The sequence below is a fragment of the Ascaphus truei genome, unplaced genomic scaffold (assembly GCF_040206685.1).
Source record: "Ascaphus truei isolate aAscTru1 unplaced genomic scaffold, aAscTru1.hap1 HAP1_SCAFFOLD_206, whole genome shotgun sequence".
In the NCBI taxonomy this organism is placed as follows: Eukaryota; Metazoa; Chordata; class Amphibia; order Anura; family Ascaphidae; genus Ascaphus; species Ascaphus truei.
In genome coordinates, this window is record NW_027454968.1 from 190,630 (window position 1) to 215,777 (window position 25,148).

The window sequence follows — 25,148 nt, forward strand, 5'->3', positions numbered from 1 at the left end:
GTCGAAGGTTTGCTACATCGGTACATCCAGCAGCAGTGTTAAGGGGGAGGGGGGGATGAAGTGCAGGGGATGGGATGGGAGGGGGGTGGTGTTAAGCTGGTATGGGGGAGGGAGTGAAGGGGGTGGGGGATGATCTGAAAAGGGTAGAGGGGGTGGTGTGAAGGGGGTGAGGGGAATGGTGTGACAGAGGTGGGGAGGTGGGGTAAGAAGGGGGTTACATTGTGAAAGGAACAGAGAGGTAGGGAGAAACATTACAAACAATTCTGAAACCTTATATCAGTATGAATTCCCCTATTTGTTTTTGTTTTTTGGGGGGGGGAGGGGGTCGTAGATTATTGCCAAATACGTTACCAACATTGATTCTCAGATGGACATATCTGGTGTTCCATGTTGGTCACATGATACATGAAGGTCCCGTGTGATCACTCGATCACATTAGACCGCATCTGGGAGATTGCAAGGCCCTTAGACCCCCTGTCAGAGGTTGGAAGGTCCTTAGACCCCCTGTCAGATGTTGGAAGACCCTTAAACTCCCATGTCAGAGGTTGGAAGACACTTAGACCTCCGCCGAGCTTAGAAGACCAATAGACCCCCTGTTGGAAGTTGGAAGAATATTAGACCCCCTTTGGAGGTTGGAAGAAACTTAAACCCTATGTGGGAGGTTGGAAGACCCTTAGACTCCCGTGTTGGGGCTTGGAAGGCTCTTAGACTCCCTGTCGGAGGATGGAAGATACAGGCTCCCGTGTTTGAGGTTGTAAGACCCTTAGACACCATCTTGACAGTTGGAAGAACCTTAAACTCACTGTCGGAGGTTGGAAGACCCTTAGACCCCATGTCAGAGAATGGAAAACCCTTAGACCCCTGTCGGAGGTTGGAAGGTCTTTAGACTCCTGTGTTGCAGGTTGGAAGACCCTTTTCCCCCCTGTCGGAGGTTGGAAGACCCTTAGACCCAATCTCTGAGGTTTGGAAGAACCTTAGACCCCATGTTAGAGTATGGTTGACCCTTAGAGCCCCTGTCGGAGTATGGAAGACCCTTAGAGCCCCTGTCGGAGGATGGAAGACCCTTAGAGCCCCTGTCGGAGGATGGAAGACTCTTAGAGCCCCTGTCGGAGGATGGAAGACCCTTAGAGCCCCTGTCGGAGGATGGAAGACCCTTAGTCTCCCATGTCGGAGGATGGAAGACGCTTAGACCCCCCGCAGAGGTTTGAAGACCCTTAGACCCTATGTTGGAGGTTTGAATACCCTTACACCCTCTGTCGGAGGTTTGAAGACCTTCAGAACCCCTGTCAGAGGTTGAAAGACCCTTAGATCCCTGTCGGAGTTTGGAAGATGCTTAGAACCCCTCTGGGAGGGTCACGTGTGTGCTAGTGGGGAATGACGTTGAGGTGTTCCACAGGACGAGGGGTACGTACATTTTTGGTGATGCTGTTCTGTATGGTTGTGTGCCAGTCGGTAGTAATGGTCTCAGAGTCGTGGTGGATCAGATATTCACATCCCTCCCGGGTTCTCAGCTGCAAAATCAGAGGCCGTAAACAGGTCAAAATCAGAGATACACAGAGTAACAAAGTAATAATTATAACAATGTGTGTTACTGGGGGGGTGAGGCCAAGGGACACAAGGGTCCCCCGTACTGCACACAACAGGTACCAACTGCTCTGCATATAGCACACATCAGCACAATGCTGCATATAACAGGGCACTGCTCTGCATATAGCACACATCAGCACCATTCTGTGTATAATAGGGCACTGCTCTGCTTATAGCACACCAACACAATTCTGCATATAACAGGGCGCTGCTCTGCGTATAGCACACACCACCATTCTGAATATAACAGGACAACGCTCTGTGTATAGCACACGTAAACACCATTCTGCATATAACAGGTCAATGCTCTGCGTAAAGCACACATCAAAACCCTCCTGCATATAACAGTTCACTGCTCGGCATATCCCACACATCAACACCATTCTGCCTATAACTGAGCACTGCTCTGTGTATAGCACACATCAACACCATTCTGTATATAATAGTTCACTGCTCTCTGAATAGCACACATCAACACCATTCTGCCTATAACTGAGCACTGCTCTGTGTATAGCACACATCAACACCATTCTGCATATAACAGGGCACTGCGCTGTGTATAGCACACGTCAACACCATACTGTATATAACAGAGCACTGCTCTGCGTATAGCACACAACAACACAATTCTGCATATCACAGGGCACTGCTCTGCGTATAGCACACATCTGCACATAACATTCCTTTCCCGCTTCCCTCCGATGTGTCAGCACATTGTGCAATAACCGTAATGGGGAGGGGGGGGGGATAGGGACGGGGCACAATACAATGCAATGCCAGGCACCCAAATATACACCGGCCACAACACAAAGCAATGCCAGGCACCCAAATATACACCGGCCACAGTACAATGCAATGCCAGGCACCCAAATATACACCGGCCACAGTACAATGCAATGCCAGGCACCCAAATATACACCGGCCACAATACAATGCAATGCCAGGCACCCAAATATACACCGGCCACAATACAATGCAATGCCAGGCACCCAAATATACACCGGGCACAATACAATGCAATGCCAGGCACCCAAATATACACCGGCCACAACACAAAGCAATGCCAGGCACCAAAATATACACCGGCCACAGTACAATGCAATGCCAGGCACCCAAATATACACCGGCCACAGTACAATGCAATGCCAGGCACCCAAATATACACCGGCCACAATACAATGCAATGCCAGGCACCCAAATATACACCGGCCACAATACAATGCAATGCCAGACACCCAAATATACACCGGGCACAATACAATGCAATGCAAGGCACCCAAATATACACCGGCCACAATACAATGCAATGCCAGACACCCAAATATACACCGGCCACAATACAATGCAATGCCAGACACCCAAATATACACCGGCCACAATACAATGCAATGCCAGGCACCCAAATATACACCGGCCACAATACAATGCAATGCCAGGCCCCCAAATATACACCGGCCCCAATACAATGCAATGCCAGGCACCCAAATATACACCGGGCACAATACAATGCAATGCCAGACACCCAAATATACACCGGCCACAATACAATGCAATGCAAGGCACCCAAATATACACCGGCCACAATACAATGCAATGCCAGGCACCCAAATATACACCGGCCACAATACAATGCAATGCCAGGCACCCAAATATACACCGGCCACAATACAATGCAATGCCAGGCACCCAAATATACACCGGCCACAATACAATGCAATGCCAGGCACCCAAATATACACCGGCAACAATACAATGCAATGCCAGGCACCCAAATATACACCGGCCACAATACAATGCAATGCCAGACACCCAAATATATACCGGCCACAATACAATGCAATGCCAGGCACCCAAATATATACCGGCCACAATACAATGCAATGCCAGGCACCCAAATATACACCGGCCACAATACAATGCAATGCCAGGCACCCAAATATACACCGGGCACAATACAATGCAACGCCAGGCACCCAAATATATACCGGCCACAATACAATGCAATGCAATGCCAGGCACCCAAATATATACCGGCCACAATACAATGCAATGCCAGACACCCAAATATACACCGGCCACAATACAATGCAATGCCAGGCACCCAAATATACACCGGCCACAATACAATGCAATGCCAGGCACCCAAATATATACCGGCCACAATACAATGCAATGCCAGGCACCCAAATATACACCGGCCACAATACAATGCAATGCCAGGCACCCAAATATACACCGGCCACAATACAATGCAATGCCAGGCACCCAAATATACACCGGGCACAATACAATGCAATGCCAGGCACCCAAATATACACCGGCCACAATACAATGCAATGCCAGGCACCCAAATATACACCGGCCACAATACAATGCAATGCCAGGCACCCAAATATACACCGGCCACAATACAATGCAACGCCAGGCACCCAAATATACACCGGCCCCAATACAATGCAATGCCAGGCACCCAAATATACACCGGCCACAATACAATGCAACGCCAGGCACCCAAATATACACCGGCCACAATACAATGCAATGCCAGACACCCAAATATACACCGGCCACAATACAATGCAATGCCAGGCACCCAAATATACACCGGCCACAATACAATGCAATGCCAGGCACCCAAATATACACCGGCCACAATACAATGCAACGCCAGGCACCCAAATATACACCGGCCACAATACAATGCAATGCCAGGCACCCAAATATACACCGGCCACAATACAATGCAACGCCAGGCACCCAAATATACACCGGCCACAATACAATGCAATGCCAGGCACCCAAATATACACCGGCCACAATACAATGCAATGCCAGACACCCAAATATACACCGGCCACAATACAATGCAATGCCAGGCACCCAAATATACACCGGCCCCAATACAATGCAATGCCAGGCACCCAAATATACACCGGCCACAATACAATGCAACGCCAGGCACCCAAATATACACCGGCCACAATACAATGCAATGCCAGACACCCTAATATACACCAGCCACAATACAATGCAATGCCAGGCACCCAAATATACACCGGCCACAATACAAAGCAATGCCAGACACCCAAATATACACCGGACACAATACAATGCAATGCCAGACACCCTAATATACACCGGCCACAATACAATGCAATGCCAGGCACCCAAATATACACCGGGCACAATACAATGCACTGCCAGGCACCCAAATATACACCGGCCACAATACAATGCAATGCCATGCACCCAAATATACACCGGCCACAATACAATGCAATGCCATGCACCCAAATATACACCGGCCACAATACAATGCAATGCCATGCACCCAAATATACACCGGCCACAATACAATGCAATGCCAGGCACCCAAATATACACCGGCCACAATACAATGCAATGCCAGGCACCCAAATATACACCGGCCACAATACAATGCAATGCCATGCACCCAAATATACACCGGCCACAATACAATGCAACGCCAGGCACCCAAATATACACCGGCCACAATACAATGCAATGCCAGACACCCAAATATACACCGGCCACAATACAATACAATGCCAGACACCCAAATATACACCGGCCACAATACAATGCAATGCCAGGCACCCAAATATACACCGGCCACAATACAATGCAATGCCAGGCACCCAAATATACACCGGCCACAATACAATGCAATGCCAGGCACCCAAATATACACCGGCCACAATACAATGCAATGCCAGACACCCAAATATACACCGGCCACAATACAATGCAATGCCAGGCACCCAAATATACACCGGCCACAATACAATGCAATGCCAGGCACCCAAATATACACCGGCCACAATACAATGCAATGCCAGACACCCAAATATACACCGGCCACAATACAATGCAATGCCAGGCACCCAAATATACACCGGCCACAATACAATGCAATGCCAGGCACCCAAATATACACCGGCAACAATACAATGCAATGCCAGGCACCCAAATATACACCGGCCACACTACAATGCAATGCCAGGCACCCAAATATACACCGGCAACAATACAATGCAATGCCAGGCACCCAAATATACACCGGCCACAATACAATGAAATGCCAGGCACCCAAATATACACCGGCCACAATACAATGCAATGCCAGGCACCCAAATATACACCGGGCACAATACAATGCAATGCCAGGCACCCAAATATACACCGGCCACAATACAATGCAATGCCAGGCACCCAAATATACACCGGCCACAATACAATGCAATGCCAGACACCCAAATATACACCGGCCACAATACAATGCAATGCCAGACACCCAAATATACACCAGCCACAATACAATGCAATGCCAGGCACCCAAATATACACCGGCCACAATACAATGCAATGCCAGGCACCCAAATATACACCGGCCACAATACAATGCAATGCCAGACACCCAAATATATACCGGCCACAATACAAAGCAATGCCAGGCACCCAAATATACACCGGCCACAATACAAAGCAATGCCAGACACCCAAATATACACCGGCCACAATACAATGCAATGCCAGGCACCCAAATATACACCAGCCACAATACAATGCAATGCCAGACACCCAAATATACACCGGCCACAATACAATGCAATGCCAGACACCCAAATATACACCGGCCACAATACAATGCAATGCCAGACACCCAAATATACACCGGCCACAATACAATGCAATGCCAGACACCCAAATATACACCGGCCACAATACAATGCAATGCCAGACACCCAAATATACACCGGCCACAATACAATGCAACGCCAGGCACCCAAATATACACCGGTCACAATACAATGCAATGCCAGGCACCCAAATATACACCGGCCACAATACAATGCAATGCCAGACACCCAAATATACACCGGACAATACAATGCAATGCCAGACACCCAAATATACACCGGCCACAATACAATGCAATGCCAGACACCCAAATATACACCGGCCACAATACAATGCAATGCAAGGCACCCAAATATACACCGGCCCCAATACAATGCAATGCCAGGCACCCAAATATACACCGGCCACAATACAATGCAATGCCAGGCACCCAAATATACACCGGCCACAATACAATGCAATGCCAGACACCCAAATATACACCGGCCACAATACAATGCAATGCCAGGCACCCAAATATACACCGGCAACAATACAATGCAATGCCAGGCACCCACATATACACCGGCCACAGTACAATGCAATGCCAGACACCCAAATATACACCGGCCACAATACAATGCAATGCCAGACACCCAAATATACACCGGCCACAATACAATGCAATGCAAGGCACCCAAATATACACCGGCCACAATACAATGCAATGCCAGGCACCCAAATATACACCGGCCACAATACAATGCAATGCCAGGCACCCAAATATACACCGGGCACAATACAATGCAATGCCAGGCACCCAAATATACACCGGCCACAATACAATGCAATGCCAGGCACCCAAATATACACCGGCCACAATACAATGCAATGCCAGGCACCCACATATACACCGGGCATAATACAATGCAATGCCAGGCACCCAAATATACACCGGGCACAATACAATGCAATGCCAGGCACCCAAATATACACCGGCCACAATACAATGCAATGCCAGGCACCCAAATATACACCGGCCACAACACAATGCAATGCCAGACACCCAAATATACACCGGCCACAATACAATGCAATGCCAGGCACCCAAATATACACCGGCAACAATACAATGCAATGCCAGGCACCCACATATACACCGGCAACAATACAATGCAATGCCAGACACCCAAATATACACCGGCAACAATACAATGCAATGCCAGGCACCCAAATATACACCGGTCACAATACAATGCAATGCCAGGCACCCAAATATACACCGGCCACAATACAATGCCAGGCACCCACATATACACCGGCCACAATACAATGCAATGCCAGGCACCCAAATATACACCGGCCACAATACAATGCCAGGCACCCACATATACACCGGCCACAATACAATGCAATGCCAGGCACCCAAATATACACCGGTAACAATACAATGCAATGCCAGACACCCAAATATGCACCGGTCACAATACAATGCAATGCCAGGCACCCAAATATACACCGGCCACAATACAATGCAATGCCAGGCACCCAAATATGCACCGGCCACAATACAATGCAATGCCAGGCGCCCAAATATACACCGGTCACAATACAATGCAATGCCAGACACCCAAATATACACCGGCCACAATACAATGCAATGCCAGACACCCAAATATACACCGGCCACAATACAATGCAATGCCAGACACCCTAATATACACCGGCCACAATACAATGCAATGCCAGGCACCCAAATATACACCGGGCACAATACAATGCACTGCCAGGCACCCAAATATACACCGGCCACAATACAATGCAATGCCATGCACCCAAATATACACCGGCCACAATACAATGCAACGCCAGGCACCCAAATATACACCGGTCACAATACAATGCAATGCCAGGCACCCAAATATACACCGGCCACAATACAATGCAATGCCAGACACCCAAATATACACCGGACAATACAATGCAATGCCAGACACCCAAATATACACCGGCCACAATACAATGCAATGCCAGACACCCAAATATACACCGGCCACAATACAATGCAATGCAAGGCACCCAAATATACACCGGTCACAATACAATGCAATGCCAGACACCCAAATATACACCGGCCACAATACAATGCAATGCCAGGGACCCAAATATACACCGGCCACAATACAATGCAATGCCAGACACCCAAATATACACCGGCCACAATACAATGCAATGCCAGGCACCCAAATATACACCGGCCACAATACAATGCAATGCCAGGCACCCACATATACACCGGCCACAGTACAATGCAATGCCAGACACCCAAATATACACCGGCCACAATACAATGCAATGCCAGACACCCAAATATACACCGGCCACAATACAATGCAATGCCAGGCACCCACATATACACCGGCCACAGTACAATGCAATGCCAGACACCCACATATACACCGGCCACAGTACAATGCAATGCCAGACACCCAAATATACACCGGCAACAATACAATGCAATGCCAGGCACCCACATATACACCGGCCACAGTACAATGCAATGCCAGACACCCAAATATACACCGGCCACAATACAATGCAATGCCAGACACCCAAATATACACCGGCCACAATACAATGCAATGCAAGGCACCCAAATATACACCGGCCACAATACAATGCAATGCCAGGCACCCAAATATACACCGGCCACAATACAATGCAATGCCAGGCACCCAAATATACACCGGGCACAATACAATGCAATGCCAGGCACCCAAATATACACCGGCCACAATACAATGCAATGCCAGGCACCCAAATATACACCGGCCACAATACAATGCAATGCCAGGCACCCACATATACACCGGGCATAATACAATGCAATGCCAGGCACCCAAATATACACCGGGCACAATACAATGCAATGCCAGGCACCCAAATATACACCGGCCACAATACAATGCAATGCCAGGCACCCAAATATACACCGGCCACAACACAATGCAATGCCAGACACCCAAATATACACCGGCCACAATACAATGCAATGCCAGGCACCCAAATATACACCGGCAACAATACAATGCAATGCCAGGCACCCACATATACACCGGCAACAATACAATGCAATGCCAGACACCCAAATATACACCGGCAACAATACAATGCAATGCCAGGCACCCAAATATACACCGGTCACAATACAATGCAATGCCAGGCACCCAAATATACACCGGCCACAATACAATGCCAGGCACCCACATATACACCGGCCACAATACAATGCAATGCCAGGCACCCAAATATACACCGGCCACAATACAATGCCAGGCACCCACATATACACCGGCCACAATACAATGCAATGCCAGGCACCCAAATATACACCGGTCACAATACAATGCAATGCCAGACACCCAAATATACACCGGCAACAATACAATGCAATGCCAGGCACCCAAATATACACCGGTCACAATACAATGCAATGCCAGGCACCCAAATATACACCGGCCACAATACAATGCCAGGCACCCACATATACACCGGCCACAATACAATGCAATGCCAGGCACCCAAATATACACCGGCCACAATACAATGCCAGGCACCCACATATACACCGGCCACAATACAATGCAATGCCAGGCACCCAAATATACACCGGTCACAATACAATGCAATGCCAGACACCCAAATATGCACCGGTCACAATACAATGCAACGCCAGGCACCCAAATATGCACCGGCCACAATACAATGCAATGCCAGGCGCCCAAATATACACCGGCCACAATACAATGCAATGCAATGCCAGGCACCCAAATATACACCGGTCACAATACAGTGCAATGCCAGGCACCCAAATATACACCGGCCACAATACAATGCAATGCCAGACACCCAAATATACACCGGCCACAATACAATGCAATGCCAGACACCCAAATATACACCGGCCACAATACAATGCAATGCCAGACACCCAAATATACACCGGCCACAATACAATGCAATGCCAGACACCCAAATATACACCGGCCACAATACAAAGCAATGCCAGGCACCCAAATATACACCGGTCACAATACAGTGCAATGCCAGGCACCCAAATATACACCGGCCACAATACAAAGCAATGCCAGGCACCCAAATATACACCGGTCACAATACAGTGTAATGCCAGGCACCCAAATATACACCGGCCACAATACAATGCAATGCCAGGCACCCAAATATACACCGGCCACAATACAATGCAATGCCAGACACCCAAATATACACCGGCCACAATACAATGCAATTCCAGGCACCCAAATATACACCGGCCACAATACAATGCAATGCCAGGCACCCAAATATACACCGGCCACAATACAATGCAATGCCAGGCACCCAAATATACACCGGCCACAATAAAATGCAATGCCAGACACCCAAATATACACCGGCCACAATACAATGCAATGCCAGGCACCCAAATATACACCGGCCCCAATACAATGCAATGCCAGGTACCCAAATATACACCGGCCACAATACAAAGCAACGCCAGGCACCCAAATATACACCGGCCACAATACAATGCAATGCCAGGCGCCCAAATATACACCGGCCACAATACAATGCAATGCCAGGCACCCAAATATACACCGGTCACAATACAGTGCAATGTTAGGCACCCAAATATACACCGGCCAAAATACAATGCAATGCCAGGCACCCAAATATACACCGGCCACAGTACAATGCAATGCCAGGCACCCACATATACACCGGCCACAGTACAATGCAATGCCAGACACCCAAATATACACCGGCCACAATACAATGCCAGGCACCCACATATACACCGGCCACAATACAATGCAATGCCAGGCACCCAAATATACACCGGTCACAATACAATGCAATGCCAGGCACCCAAATATACCCCGGTCACAATACAATGCAATGCCAGGCACCCAAATATACACCGGCCACAATACAATGCAATGCCAGACACCCAAATATACACCGGCCACAATACAATGCAATGCCAGACACCCAAATATACACCGGCCACAATACAATGCAATGCCAGGCACCCAAATATACACCGGCCACAATACAATGCAATGCCAGGCGCCCACATATACACCGGCCACAATACAATGCAATGCCAGGCACCCAAATATACACCGGCCACAATACAATGCAATGCCAGACACCCAAATATATACCGGCCACAATACAAAGCAATGCCAGGCACCCAAATATACACCGGCCACAATACAAAGCAATGCCAGACACCCAAATATACACCGGCCACAATACAAAGCAATGCCAGGCACCCAAATATATACCGGCCACAATACAATGCAATGCCAGGCACCCAAATATACACCGGTCACAGTACAATGCAATGCAATGCCATGCCAGGCACCCAAATATACACCGGCCACAATACAATGCAATGCCAGACACCCAAATATACACCGGCCACAATACAATGCAATGCCAGGCACCCAAATATACACCGGCCACAATACAATGCAATGCCAGGCACCCAAATATACACCGGCCACAATACAATGCAATGCCAGGCACCCAAATATACACCGGCCACAATACAATGCAATGCCAGACACCCAAATATATACCGGCCACAATACAAAGCAATGCCAGGCACCCAAATATACACCGGCCACAATACAAAGCAATGCCAGACACCCAAATATACACCGGCCACAATACAATGCAATGCCAGGCACCCAAATATACACCGGCCACAATACAATGCAATGCCAGGCACCCAAATATACACCGGCCACAATACAATGCAATGCCAGGCACCCAAATATACGACGGCCACAATACAATGCAATGCCAGGCACCCAAATATACACCGGCCACAATACAATGCAATGCCAGACACCCTAATATACACCGGCCACAATACAATGCAATGCCAGGCACCCAAATATGCACCGGTCACAATACAATGCAATGCCAGGCACCCAAATATACACCGGCCACAATACAATGCAATGCCAGGCGCCCAAATATACACCGGCCACAATACAATGCAATGCCAGGCACCCAAATATACACCGGCCACAATACAATGCAACGCCAGGCACCCAAATATACACCGGCCACAATACAATGCAATGCCAGGCACCCAAATATACACCGGCCACAATACAATGCAATGCCATGCACCCAAATATACACCGGCCACAATACAATGCAATGCCAGGCACCCACATATACACCGGCAACAATACAATGCAATGCCAGGCACCCAAATATACACCGGCCACAATACAATGCAATGCCAGGCACCCAAATATACACCGGCCACAATACAATGCAATGCCAGGCACCCAAATATACACCGGCCACAATACAATGCAATGCCAGACACCCAAATATATACCGGCCACAATACAATGCAATGCCAGGCACCCAAATATACACCGGCCACAATACAATGCAATGCCAGACACCCAAATATACACCGGCCACAATACAATGCAATGCCAGACACCCAAATATACACCAGCCACAATACAATGCAATGCCAGGCACCCAAATATACACCGGCCACAATACAATGCAATGCCAGGCACCCAAATATACACCGGCCACAATACAATGCAATGCCAGACACCCAAATATATACCGGCCACAATACAAAGCAATGCCAGGCACCCAAATATACACCGGCCACAATACAAAGCAATGCCAGACACCCAAATATACACCGGCCACAATACAATGCAATGCCAGGCACCCAAATATACACCGGCCACAATACAATGCAATGCCAGGCACCCAAATATACACCGGCCACAATACAATGCAATGCCAGGCACCCAAATATACGACGGCCACAATACAATGCAATGCCAGGCACCCAAATATACACCGGCCACAATACAATGCAATGCCAGACACCCTAATATACACCGGCCACAATACAATGCAATGCCAGGCACCCAAATATACACCGGCCACAATACAATGCAATGCCAGGCACCCAAATATACACCGGCCACAATACAATGCAATGCCAGGCACCCAAATATACACCGGCCACAATACAATGCAATGCCAGGCACCCAAATATACACCGGCCACAATACAATGCAATGCCAGGCACCCAAATATATACCGGCCACAATACAATGCAATGCAATGCAATGCTAGACACCCAAATATATACCGGCCACAATACAATGCAATGCCAGGCACCCAAATATACACCGGCCACAATACAATGCAATGCCAGGCACCCAAATATACACCGGCCACAATACAATGCAATGCCAGGCACCCAAATATACACCGGCCACAATACAATGCAATGCCAGGCACCCAAATATACACCGGCCACAATACAATGCAATGCCAGGCACCCAAATATACACCGGCCACAATACAATGCAATGCCAGGCACCCAAATATACACCGGCCACAATACAATGCAATGCCAGGCACCCAAATATACACCGGCAACAATACAATGCAATGCCAGGCACCCAAATATACACCGGCCACAATACAATGCAATGCCAGGCACCCAAATATACACCGGCCACAATACAATGCAATGCCAGGCACCCAAATATACACCGGCCACAATACAATGCAATGCCAGACACCCAAATATATACCGGCCACAATACAATGCAATGCCAGACACCCAAATATACACCGGCCACAATACAATGCAATGCCAGGAACCCAAATATACACCGGCCACAATACAATGCAATTCCAGGCACCCAAATATACACCGGCCACAATACAATGCAATGCCAGACACCCAAATATACACCGGCCACAATACAATGCAATTCCAGGCACCCAAATATACACCGGCCACAATACAATGCAATGCCAGGCACCCAAATATACACCGGCCACAATACAATGCAATGCCAGGCACCCACATATACACCGGCAACAATACAATGCAATGCCAGGCACCCAAATATACACCGGTCCCAATACAATGCAATGCCAGGTACCCAAATATACACCGGCCACAATACAAAGCAACGCCAGACACCCTAATATACACCGGCCACAATACAATGCAATGCCAGGCACCCAAATATACACCGGCCACAATACAATGCAATGCCAGGCACCCAAATATACACCGGCAACAATACAATGCAATGCCAGGCACCCAAATATACACCGGCCACAATACAATGCAATGCCAGGCACCCAAATATACACCGGCCACAATACAATGCAATGCCAGGCACCCAAATATACACCGGCCACAATACAATGCAATGCCAGGCACCCAAATATACACCGGCAACAATACAATGCAATGCCAGGCACCCAAATATACACCGGCCACAATACAATGCAATGCCAGGCACCCAAATATACACCGGCCACAATACAATGCAATGCCAGGCACCCAAATATACACCGGCCACAATACAATGCAATGCCAGGCACCCGAATATACACCGGCCACAATACAATGCAATGCCAGGCACCCAAATATACACCGGCCACAATACAATGCAATGCCAGGCACCCAAATATACACCGGCCACAATACAATGCATTGCCAGACACCCAAATATACACCGGCCACAATACAATGCAATGCCAGGCACCCAAATATACACCGGCCACAATACAATGCAATGCAATGCTAGACACCCAAATATATACCGGCCACAATACAATGCAATGCCAGGCACCCAAATATACACCGGCCACAATACAATGCAATGCCAGGAACCCAAATATACACCGGCCACAATACAATGCAATGCAATGCTAGACACCCAAATATATACCGGCCACAATACAATGCAATGCCAGACACCCAAATATACACCGGCCACAATACAATGCAATGCCAGACACCCAAATATACACCGGCCACAATACAATGCAATGCCAGGCACCCAAATATACACCGGCAACAAAACAATGCAATGCCAGGCACCCAAATATACACCGGTCACAATACAATGCAATGCCAGGCACCCAAATATACACCGGCCACAATACAATGCAATGCCAGACACCCAAATATACACCGGCCACAATACAAAGCAATGCCAGGCACCCAAATATACACCGGCCACAATACAATGCAATGCCAGGCACCCACATATACACCGTCCACAATACAATGCAATGCCAGGCACCCACATATACACCGGCCACAATACAATGCAATGCCAGACACACAAATATACACCGGCCACAATAAAATGCAATGCCAGACACCCAAATATACACCGGCCACAATACAATGCAATGCCAGGCACCCAAATATACACCGGCCACAATACAATGCAACGCCAGGCACCCAAATATACACCGGCCACAATACAATGCAACGCCAGGCACCAAAATATACACCGGCCACAATACAATGCAATGCCAGACACCCAAATATACACCGGCCACAATACAATGCAATGCCAGGCACCCAAATATACACCGGCCACAATACAATGCAATGCCAGGCACCCAAATATACACCGGCCACAATACAATGCAATGCCAGGCACCCAAATATATACCGGCCACAATACAATGCAATGCCAGACACCCAAATATACACCGGCCACAATACAATGCAATGCCAGACACCCAAATATACACCGGCCACAATACAAAGCAATGCCAGGCACCCAAATATACACCGGCCACAATACAATGCAATGCCAGGCACCCACATATACACCGGCCACAATACAATGCAATGCCAGGCACCCAAATATACACCGGCCACAATACAATGCAATGCCAGACACACAAATATACACCGGCCACAATAAAATGCAATGCCAGACACCCAAATATACACCGGCCACAATACAATGCAATGCCAGGCACCCAAATATACACCGGCCACAATACAATGCAATGCCAGGCACCCAAATATACACCGGCCACAATACAATGCAATGCCAGGCACCCAAATATACACCGGTCACAATACAATGCAATGCCAGGCACCCAAATATACACCGGCCACAATACAATGCAATGCAATGCCAGGCACCCAAATATACACCGGCCACAATACAATGCAATGCCAGGCACCCAAATATACACCGGGCACAAAACAATGCAATGCCAGACACCCAAATATACACCGGCCACAATACAATGCAATGCCAGGCACCCAAATATACACCGGCAACAATACAATGCAATGCCAGGCACCCAAATATACACCGGCCACAATACAATGCAATGCCAGGCACCCAAATATACACCGGCCACAATACAATGCAATGCCAGGCACCCAAATATACACCGGCCACAATACAATGCAATGTCAGGCACCCAAATATACACCGGCCACAATACAATGCAATGCCAGGCACCCAAATATACACCGGCCACAATACAATGCAATGCCAGGCACCCAAATATACACCGGCCACAATACAATGCAATGTCAGGCACTCAAATATACACCGGCCACAATACAATGCAATGCCAGGCACCCACATATACACCGGCCACAATACAATGCAATGCCAGAAACCCAAATATACACCGGCCACAATACAATGCAATGCCAGGAACCCAAATATACACCGGCCACAATACAATGCAATGCCAGGCACCCACATATACACCGGCAACAATACAATGCAATGCCAGGCACCCAAATATACACCGGCCACAATACAATGCAATGTCAGGCACCCAAATATACACCGGCCACAATACAATGCAATGTCAGGCACCCAAATATACACCGGCCACAATACAATGCAATGCCAGGCACCCAAATATACACCGGCCACAATACAATGCAATGCCAGGCACCCAAATATACATTGGCCACAATACAATGCAATGCCAGGCACCCAAATATACATTGGCCACAATACAAAGCAATGCCAGGCACCCAAATATACACCGGCCACAATACAATGCAATGCCAGACACCCAAATATACACCAGCCACAATACAATGCAATGCCAGGCACCCAAATATACACCGGCCACAATACAATGCAATGTCAGGCACCCAAATATACACCGGCCACAATACAATGCAATGTCAGGCACCCAAATATACACCGGCCACAATACAATGCAATGCCAGGCACCCAAATATACACCGGCCACAATACAATGCAATGCCAGGCGCCCAAATATACACCGGCCACAATACAATGCAATGCCAGACACCCAAATATACACCGGCCACAATACAATGCAACGCCAGGCACCCAAATATACACCGGCCACAATACAATGCAATGCAATGCCAGGCACCCAAATATACACCGGTCACAATACAGTGCAATGCCAGGCACCCAAATATACACCGGCCACAATACAATGCAATGCCAGACACCCAAATATACACCGGCCACAATACAATGCAATGCCAGACACCCAAATATACACCGGCCACAATACAATGCAATGCCAGACACCCAAATATACACCGGCCACAATACAATGCAATGCCAGACACCCAAATATACACCGGCCACAATACAAAGCAATGCCAGGCACCCAAATATACACCGGTCACAATACAGTGCAATGCCAGGCACCCAAATATACACCGGCCACAATACAAAGCAATGCCAGGCACCCAAATATACACCGGTCACAATACAGAGTAATGCCAGGCACCCAAATATACACCGGCCACAATACAATGCAATGCCAGGCACCCAAATATACACCGGCCACAATACAATGCAATGTCAGGCACCCAAATATACACCGGCCACAATACAATGCAATGCCAGGCACCCAAATATACACCGGCCACAATACAATGCAATGCCAGGCACCCAAATATACACCGGCCACAATACAATGCAATTCCAGGCACCCAAATATACACCGGCCACAATACAATGCAATGCCAGGCACCCAAATATACACCGGCCACAATACAATGCAATGCCAGACACCCAAATATACACCGGCCACAATACAATGCAATGCCAGGCACCCAAATATACACCGGCCACAATACAATGCAATGCCAGGCACCCAAATATACACCGGCCACAATACAATGCAATGCCAGACACCCAAATATACACCGGCCACAATACAATGCAATGCCAGGCACCCAAATATACACCGGCCCCAATACAATGCAATGCCAGGTACCCAAATATACACCGGCCACAATACAAAGCAACGCCAGGCACCCAAATATACACCGGCCACAATACAATGCAATGCCAGGCGCCCAAATATACACCGGCCACAATACAATGCAATGCCAGGCACCCAAATATACACCGGTCACAATACAGTGCAATGTTAGGCACCCAAATATACACCGGCCAAAATACAATGCAATGCCAGGCACCCAAATATACACCGGCCACAGTACAATGCAATGCCAGGCACCCACATATACACCGGCCACAGTACAATTCAATGCCAGACACCCAAATATACACCGGCCACAATACAATGCCAGGCACCCACATATACACCGGCCACAATACAATGCAATGCCAGGCACCCAAATATACACCGGTCACAATACAATGCAATGCCAGGCACCCAAATATACCCCGGTCACAATACAATGCAATGCCAGGCACCCAAATATACACCGGCCACAATACAATGCAATGCCAGACACCCAAATATACACCGGCCACAATACAATGCAATGCCAGACACCCAAATATACACCGGCCACAATACAATGCAATGCCAGGCACCCAAATATACACCGGCCACAATACAATGCAATGCCAGGCGCCCAAATATACACCGGCCACAATACAATGCAATGCCAGGCACCCAAATATACACCGGCCACAATACAATGCAATGCCAGACACCCAAATATATACCGGCCACAATACAAAGCAATGCCAGGCACCCAAATATACACCGGCCACAATACAAAGCAATGCCAGACACCCAAATATACACCGGCCACAATACAAAGCAATGCTAGACACCCAAATATATACCGGCCACAATACAATGCAATGCCAGGCACCCAAATATACACCGGCCACAGTACAATGCAATGCAATGCCATGCCAGGCACCCAAATATACACCGGCCACAATACAATGCAATGCCAGACACCCAAATATACACCGGCCACAATACAATGCAATGCCAGGCACCCAAATATACACCGGCCACAATACAATGCAATGCCAGGCACCCAAATATACACCGGCCACAATACAATGCAATGCCAGGCACCCAAATATACACCGGCCACAATACAATGCAATGCCAGGCACCCAAATATACACCGGCCACAATACAATGCAATGCCAGGCACCCAAATATACACCGGCCACAATACAATGCAATGCCAGACACCCAAATATACACCGGCCACAATACAAAGCAATGCCAGACACCCAAATATGCACCGGTCACAATACAATGCAATGCCAGGCACCCAAATATACACCGGCCACAATACAATGCAATGCCAGGCACCCAAATATGCACCGGTCACAATACAATGCAATGCCAGGCACCCAAATATACACCGGCCACAATACAATGCAATGCCAGGCGCCCAAATATACACCGGCCACAATACAATGCAATGCCAGGCACCCAAATATACACCGGCCACAATACAATGCAACGCCAGGCACCCAAATATACACCGGCCACAATACAATGCAATGCCATGCACCCAAATATACACCGGCCACAATACAATGCAATGCCAGGCACCCAAATATACACCGGCCACAATACAATGCAATGCCAGACACCCAAATATATACCGGCCACAATACAATGCAATGCCAGGCACCCAAATATACACCGGCCACAATACAATGCAATGCCAGACACCCAAATATACACCGGCCACAATACAATGCAATGCCAGACACCCAAATATACACCAGCCACAATACAATGCAATGCCAGGCACCCAAATATACACCGGCCACAATACAATGCAATGCCAGACACCCAAATATATACCGGCCACAATACAAAGCAATGCCAGGCACCCAAATATACACCGGCCACAATACAAAGCAATGCCAGACACCCAAATATACACCGGTCACAATACAATGCAACGCCAGGCACCCAAATATACACCGGCCACAATACAATGCAATGCCAGACACCCAAATATACACCAGCCACAATACAATGCAATGCCAGGCACCCAAATATACACCGGCCACAATACAATGCAATGCCAGACACCCAAATATATACCGGCCACAATACAAAGCAATGCCAGGCACCCAAATATACACCGGCCACAATACAAAGCAATGCCAGACACCCAAATATACACCGGTCACAATACAATGCAACGCCAGGCACCCAAATATACACCGGCCACAATACAATGCAATGCCAGACACCCAAATATATACCGGCCACAATACAATGCAATGCCAGGCACCCAAATATACACCGGCCACAATACAATGCAATGCCAGACACCCAAATATACACCGGCCACAATACAATGCAATGCCAGACACCCAAATATACACCAGCCACAATACAATGCAATGCCAGGCACCCAAATATACACCGGCCACAATACAATGCAATGCCAGACACCCAAATATATACCGGCCACAATACAAAGCAATGCCAGGCACCCAAATATACACCGGCCACAATACAATGCAATGCCAGGCACCCAAATATACACCGGCCACAATACAATGCAATGCCAGGCACCCAAATATACACCGGCCACAATACAATGCAATGCCAGGCACCCAAATATACACCGGCCACAATACAATGCAATGCCAGGCACCCAAATATACACCGGCCACAATACAATGCAATGCCAGGCACCCAAATATACACCGGCCACAATACAATGCAATGCCAGGAACCCAAATATACACCGGCCACAATACAATGCAATTCCAGGCACCCAAATATACACCGGCCACAATACAATGCAATGCCAGACACCCAAATATACACCGGCCACAATACAATGCAATTCCAGGCACCCAAATATACACCGGCCACAATACAATGCAATGCCAGGCACCCAAATATACACCGGCCACAATACAATGCAATGCCAGGCACCCACATATACACCGGCAACAATACAATGCAATGCCAGGCACCCAAATATACACCGGTCCCAATACAATGCAATGCCAGGTACCCAAATATACACCGGCCACAATACAAAGCAACGCCAGACACCCTAATATACACCGGCCACAATACAATGCAATGCCAGGCACCCAAATATACACCGGCCACAATACAATGCAATGCCAGGCACCCAAATATACACCGGCAACAATACAATGCAATGCCAGGCACCCAAATATACACCGGCCACAATACAATGCAATGCCAGGCACCCAAATATACACCGGCCACAATACAATGCAATGCCAGGCACCCAAATATACACCGGCCACAATACAATGCAATGCCAGGCACCCAAATATACACCGGCAACAATACAATGCAATGCCAGGCACCCAAATATACACCGGCCACAATACAATGCAATGCCAGGCACCCAAATATACACCGGCCACAATACAATGCAATGCCAGGCACCCAAATATACACCGGCCACAATACAATGCAATGCCAGGCACCCGAATATACACCGGCCACAATACAATGCAATGCCAGGCACCCAAATATACACCGGCCACAATACAATGCAATGCCAGGCACCCAAATATACACCGGTCACAATACAGTGCAATGTTAGGCACCCAAATATACACCGGCCAAAATACAATGCAATGCCAGGCACCCAAATATACACCGGCCACAGTACAATGCAATGCCAGGCACCCACATATAAACCGGCCACAGTACAATTCAATGCCAGACACCCAAATATACACCGGCCACAATACAATGCCAGGCACCCACATATACACCGGCCACAATACAATGCAATGCCAGGCACCCAAATATACACCGGTCACAATACAATGCAATGCCAGGCACCCAAATATACCCCGGTCACAATACAATGCAATGCCAGGCACCCAAATATACACCGGCCACAATACAATGCAATGCCAGACACCCAAATATACACCGGCCACAATACAATGCAATGCCAGACACCCAAATATACACCGGCCACAATACAATGCAATGCCAGGCACCCAAATATACACCGGCCACAATACAATGCAATGCCAGGCGCCCAAATATACACCGGCCACAATACAATGCAATGCCAGGCACCCAAATATACACCGGCCACAATACAATGCAATGCCAGACACCCAAATATATACCGGCCACAATACAAAGCAATGCCAGGCACCCAAATATACACCGGCCACAATACAAAGCAATGCCAGACACCCAAATATACACCGGCCACAATACAAAGCAATGCTAGACACCCAAATATATACCGGCCACAATACAATGCAATGCCAGGCACCCAAATATACACCGGCCACAGTACAATGCAATGCAATGCCATGCCAGGCACCCAAATATACACCGGCCACAATACAATGCAATGCCAGACACCCAAATATACACCGGCCACAATACAATGCAATGCCAGGCACCCAAATATACACCGGCCACAATACAATGCAATGCCAGGCACCCAAATATACACCGGCCACAATACAATGCAATGCCAGGCACCCAAATATACACCGGCCACAATACAATGCAATGCCAGGCACCCAAATATACACCGGCCACAATACAATGCAATGCCAGGCACCCAAATATGCACCGGTCACAATACAATGCAATGCCAGGCACCCAAATATACACCGGCCACAATACAATGCAATGCCAGGCGCCCAAATATACACCGGCCACAATACAATGCAATGCCAGGCACCCAAATATACACCGGCCACAATACAATGCAACGCCAGGCACCCAAATATACACCGGCCACAATACAATGCAATGCCATGCACCCAAATATACACCGGCCACAATACAATGCAATGCCAGACACCCAAATATACACCGGCCACAATACAATGCAATGCCAGACACCCAAATATACACCAGCCACAATACAATGCAATGCCAGGCACCCAAATATACACCGGCCACAATACAATGCAATGCCAGACACCCAAATATATACCGGCCACAATACAAAGCAATGCCAGGCACCCAAATATACACCGGCCACAATACAAAGCAATGCCAGACACCCAAATATACACCGGTCACAATACAATGCAACGCCAGGCACCCAAATATACACCGGCCACAATACAATGCAATGCCAGACACCCAAATATACACCAGCCACAATACAATGCAATGCCAGGCACCCAAATATACACCGGCCACAATACAATGCAATGCCAGACACCCAAATATATACCGGCCACAATACAAAGCAATGCCAGGCACCCAAATATACACCGGCCACAATACAAAGCAATGCCAGACACCCAAATATACACCGGCCACAATACAAAGCAATGCCAGACACCCAAATATACACCGGTCACAATACAATGCAACGCCAGGCACCCAAATATACACCGGCCACAATACAATGCAATGCCAGACACCCAAATATATACCGGCCACAATACAAAGCAATGCCAGGCACCCAAATATACACCGGCCACAATACAAAGCAATGCCAGACACCCAAATATACACCGGTCACAATACAATGCAACGCCAGGCACCCAAATATACACCGGCCACAATACAATGCAATGCCAGACACCCAAATATACACCGGCCACAATACAATGCAATGCCAGACACCCAAATATACACCAGCCACAATACAATGCAATGCCAGGCACCCAAATATACACCGGCCACAATACAATGCAATGCCAGACACCCAAATATATACCGGCCACAATACAAAGCAATGCCAGGCACCCAAATATACACCGGCCACAATACAAAGCAATGCCAGACACCCAAATATACACCGGCCACAATACAATGCAATGCCAGGCACCCAAATATACACCGGCCACAATACAATGCAATGCCAGGCACCCAAATATACACCGGCCACAATACAATGCAATGCCAGGCACCCAAATATACACCGGCCACAATACAATGCAATGCCAGGCACCCAAATATACACCGGCCACAATACAATGCAATGCCAGACACCCAAATATACACCGGCCACAATACAAAGCAATGCCAGGCACCCAAATATACACCGGCCACAATACAATGCAATGCCAGGCACCCAAATATACACCGGCCACAATACAATGCAATGCCAGGCACCCAAATATACACCGGCCACAATACAATGCAATGCCAGGCACCCAAATATACACCGGCCACAATACAATGCAATGCCAGGCACCCAAATATATACCGGCCACAATACAATGCAATGCAATGCTAGACACCCAAATATATACCGGCCACAATACAATGCAATGCCAGGCACCCAAATATACACCGGCCACAATATAATGCAATGCCAGGCACCCAAATATACACCGGCCACAATACAATGCAATGCCAGGCACCCAAATATACACCGGCCACAATACAATGCAATGCCAGGCACCCAAATATACACCGGCCACAATACAATGCAATGCCAGGCACCCAAATATACACCGGCCACAATACAATGCAATGCCAGGCACCCAAATATACACCGGCCACAATACAATGCAATGCCAGGCACCCAAATATACACCGGCCACAATACAATGCAATGCCAGGAACCCAAATATACACCGGCCACAATACAATGCAATTCCAGGCACCCAAATATACACCGGCCACAATACAATGCAATGCCAGACACCCAAATATACACCGGCCACAATACAATGCAATTCCAGGCACCCAAATATACACCGGCCACAATACAATGCAATGCCAGGCACCCAAATATACACCGGCAACAATACAATGCAATGCCAGGCACCCAAATATACACCGGCCACAATACAATGCAATGCCAG

At 48.0% G+C, this 25,148-nt stretch overlaps 1 protein-coding gene across 4 annotated transcripts in view; it reads right to left on the bottom strand.

Annotated features, from left to right (window-relative positions):
• LOC142477230 (rho GTPase-activating protein 27-like) overlaps nt 1-25,148 on the bottom strand; it is a 104,120-nt gene that overhangs the window by 8,601 nt on the left and 70,371 nt on the right. For all 4 annotated transcript variants that reach the window (XM_075582225.1, XM_075582223.1, XM_075582224.1 and 1 more), the window contains exon 10: nt 1,413-1,511. In XM_075582225.1, coding sequence (XP_075438340.1) covers nt 1,413-1,511 — 99 coding nt within the window. The remainder of the gene's footprint in view (nt 1-1,412; nt 1,512-25,148) is intronic.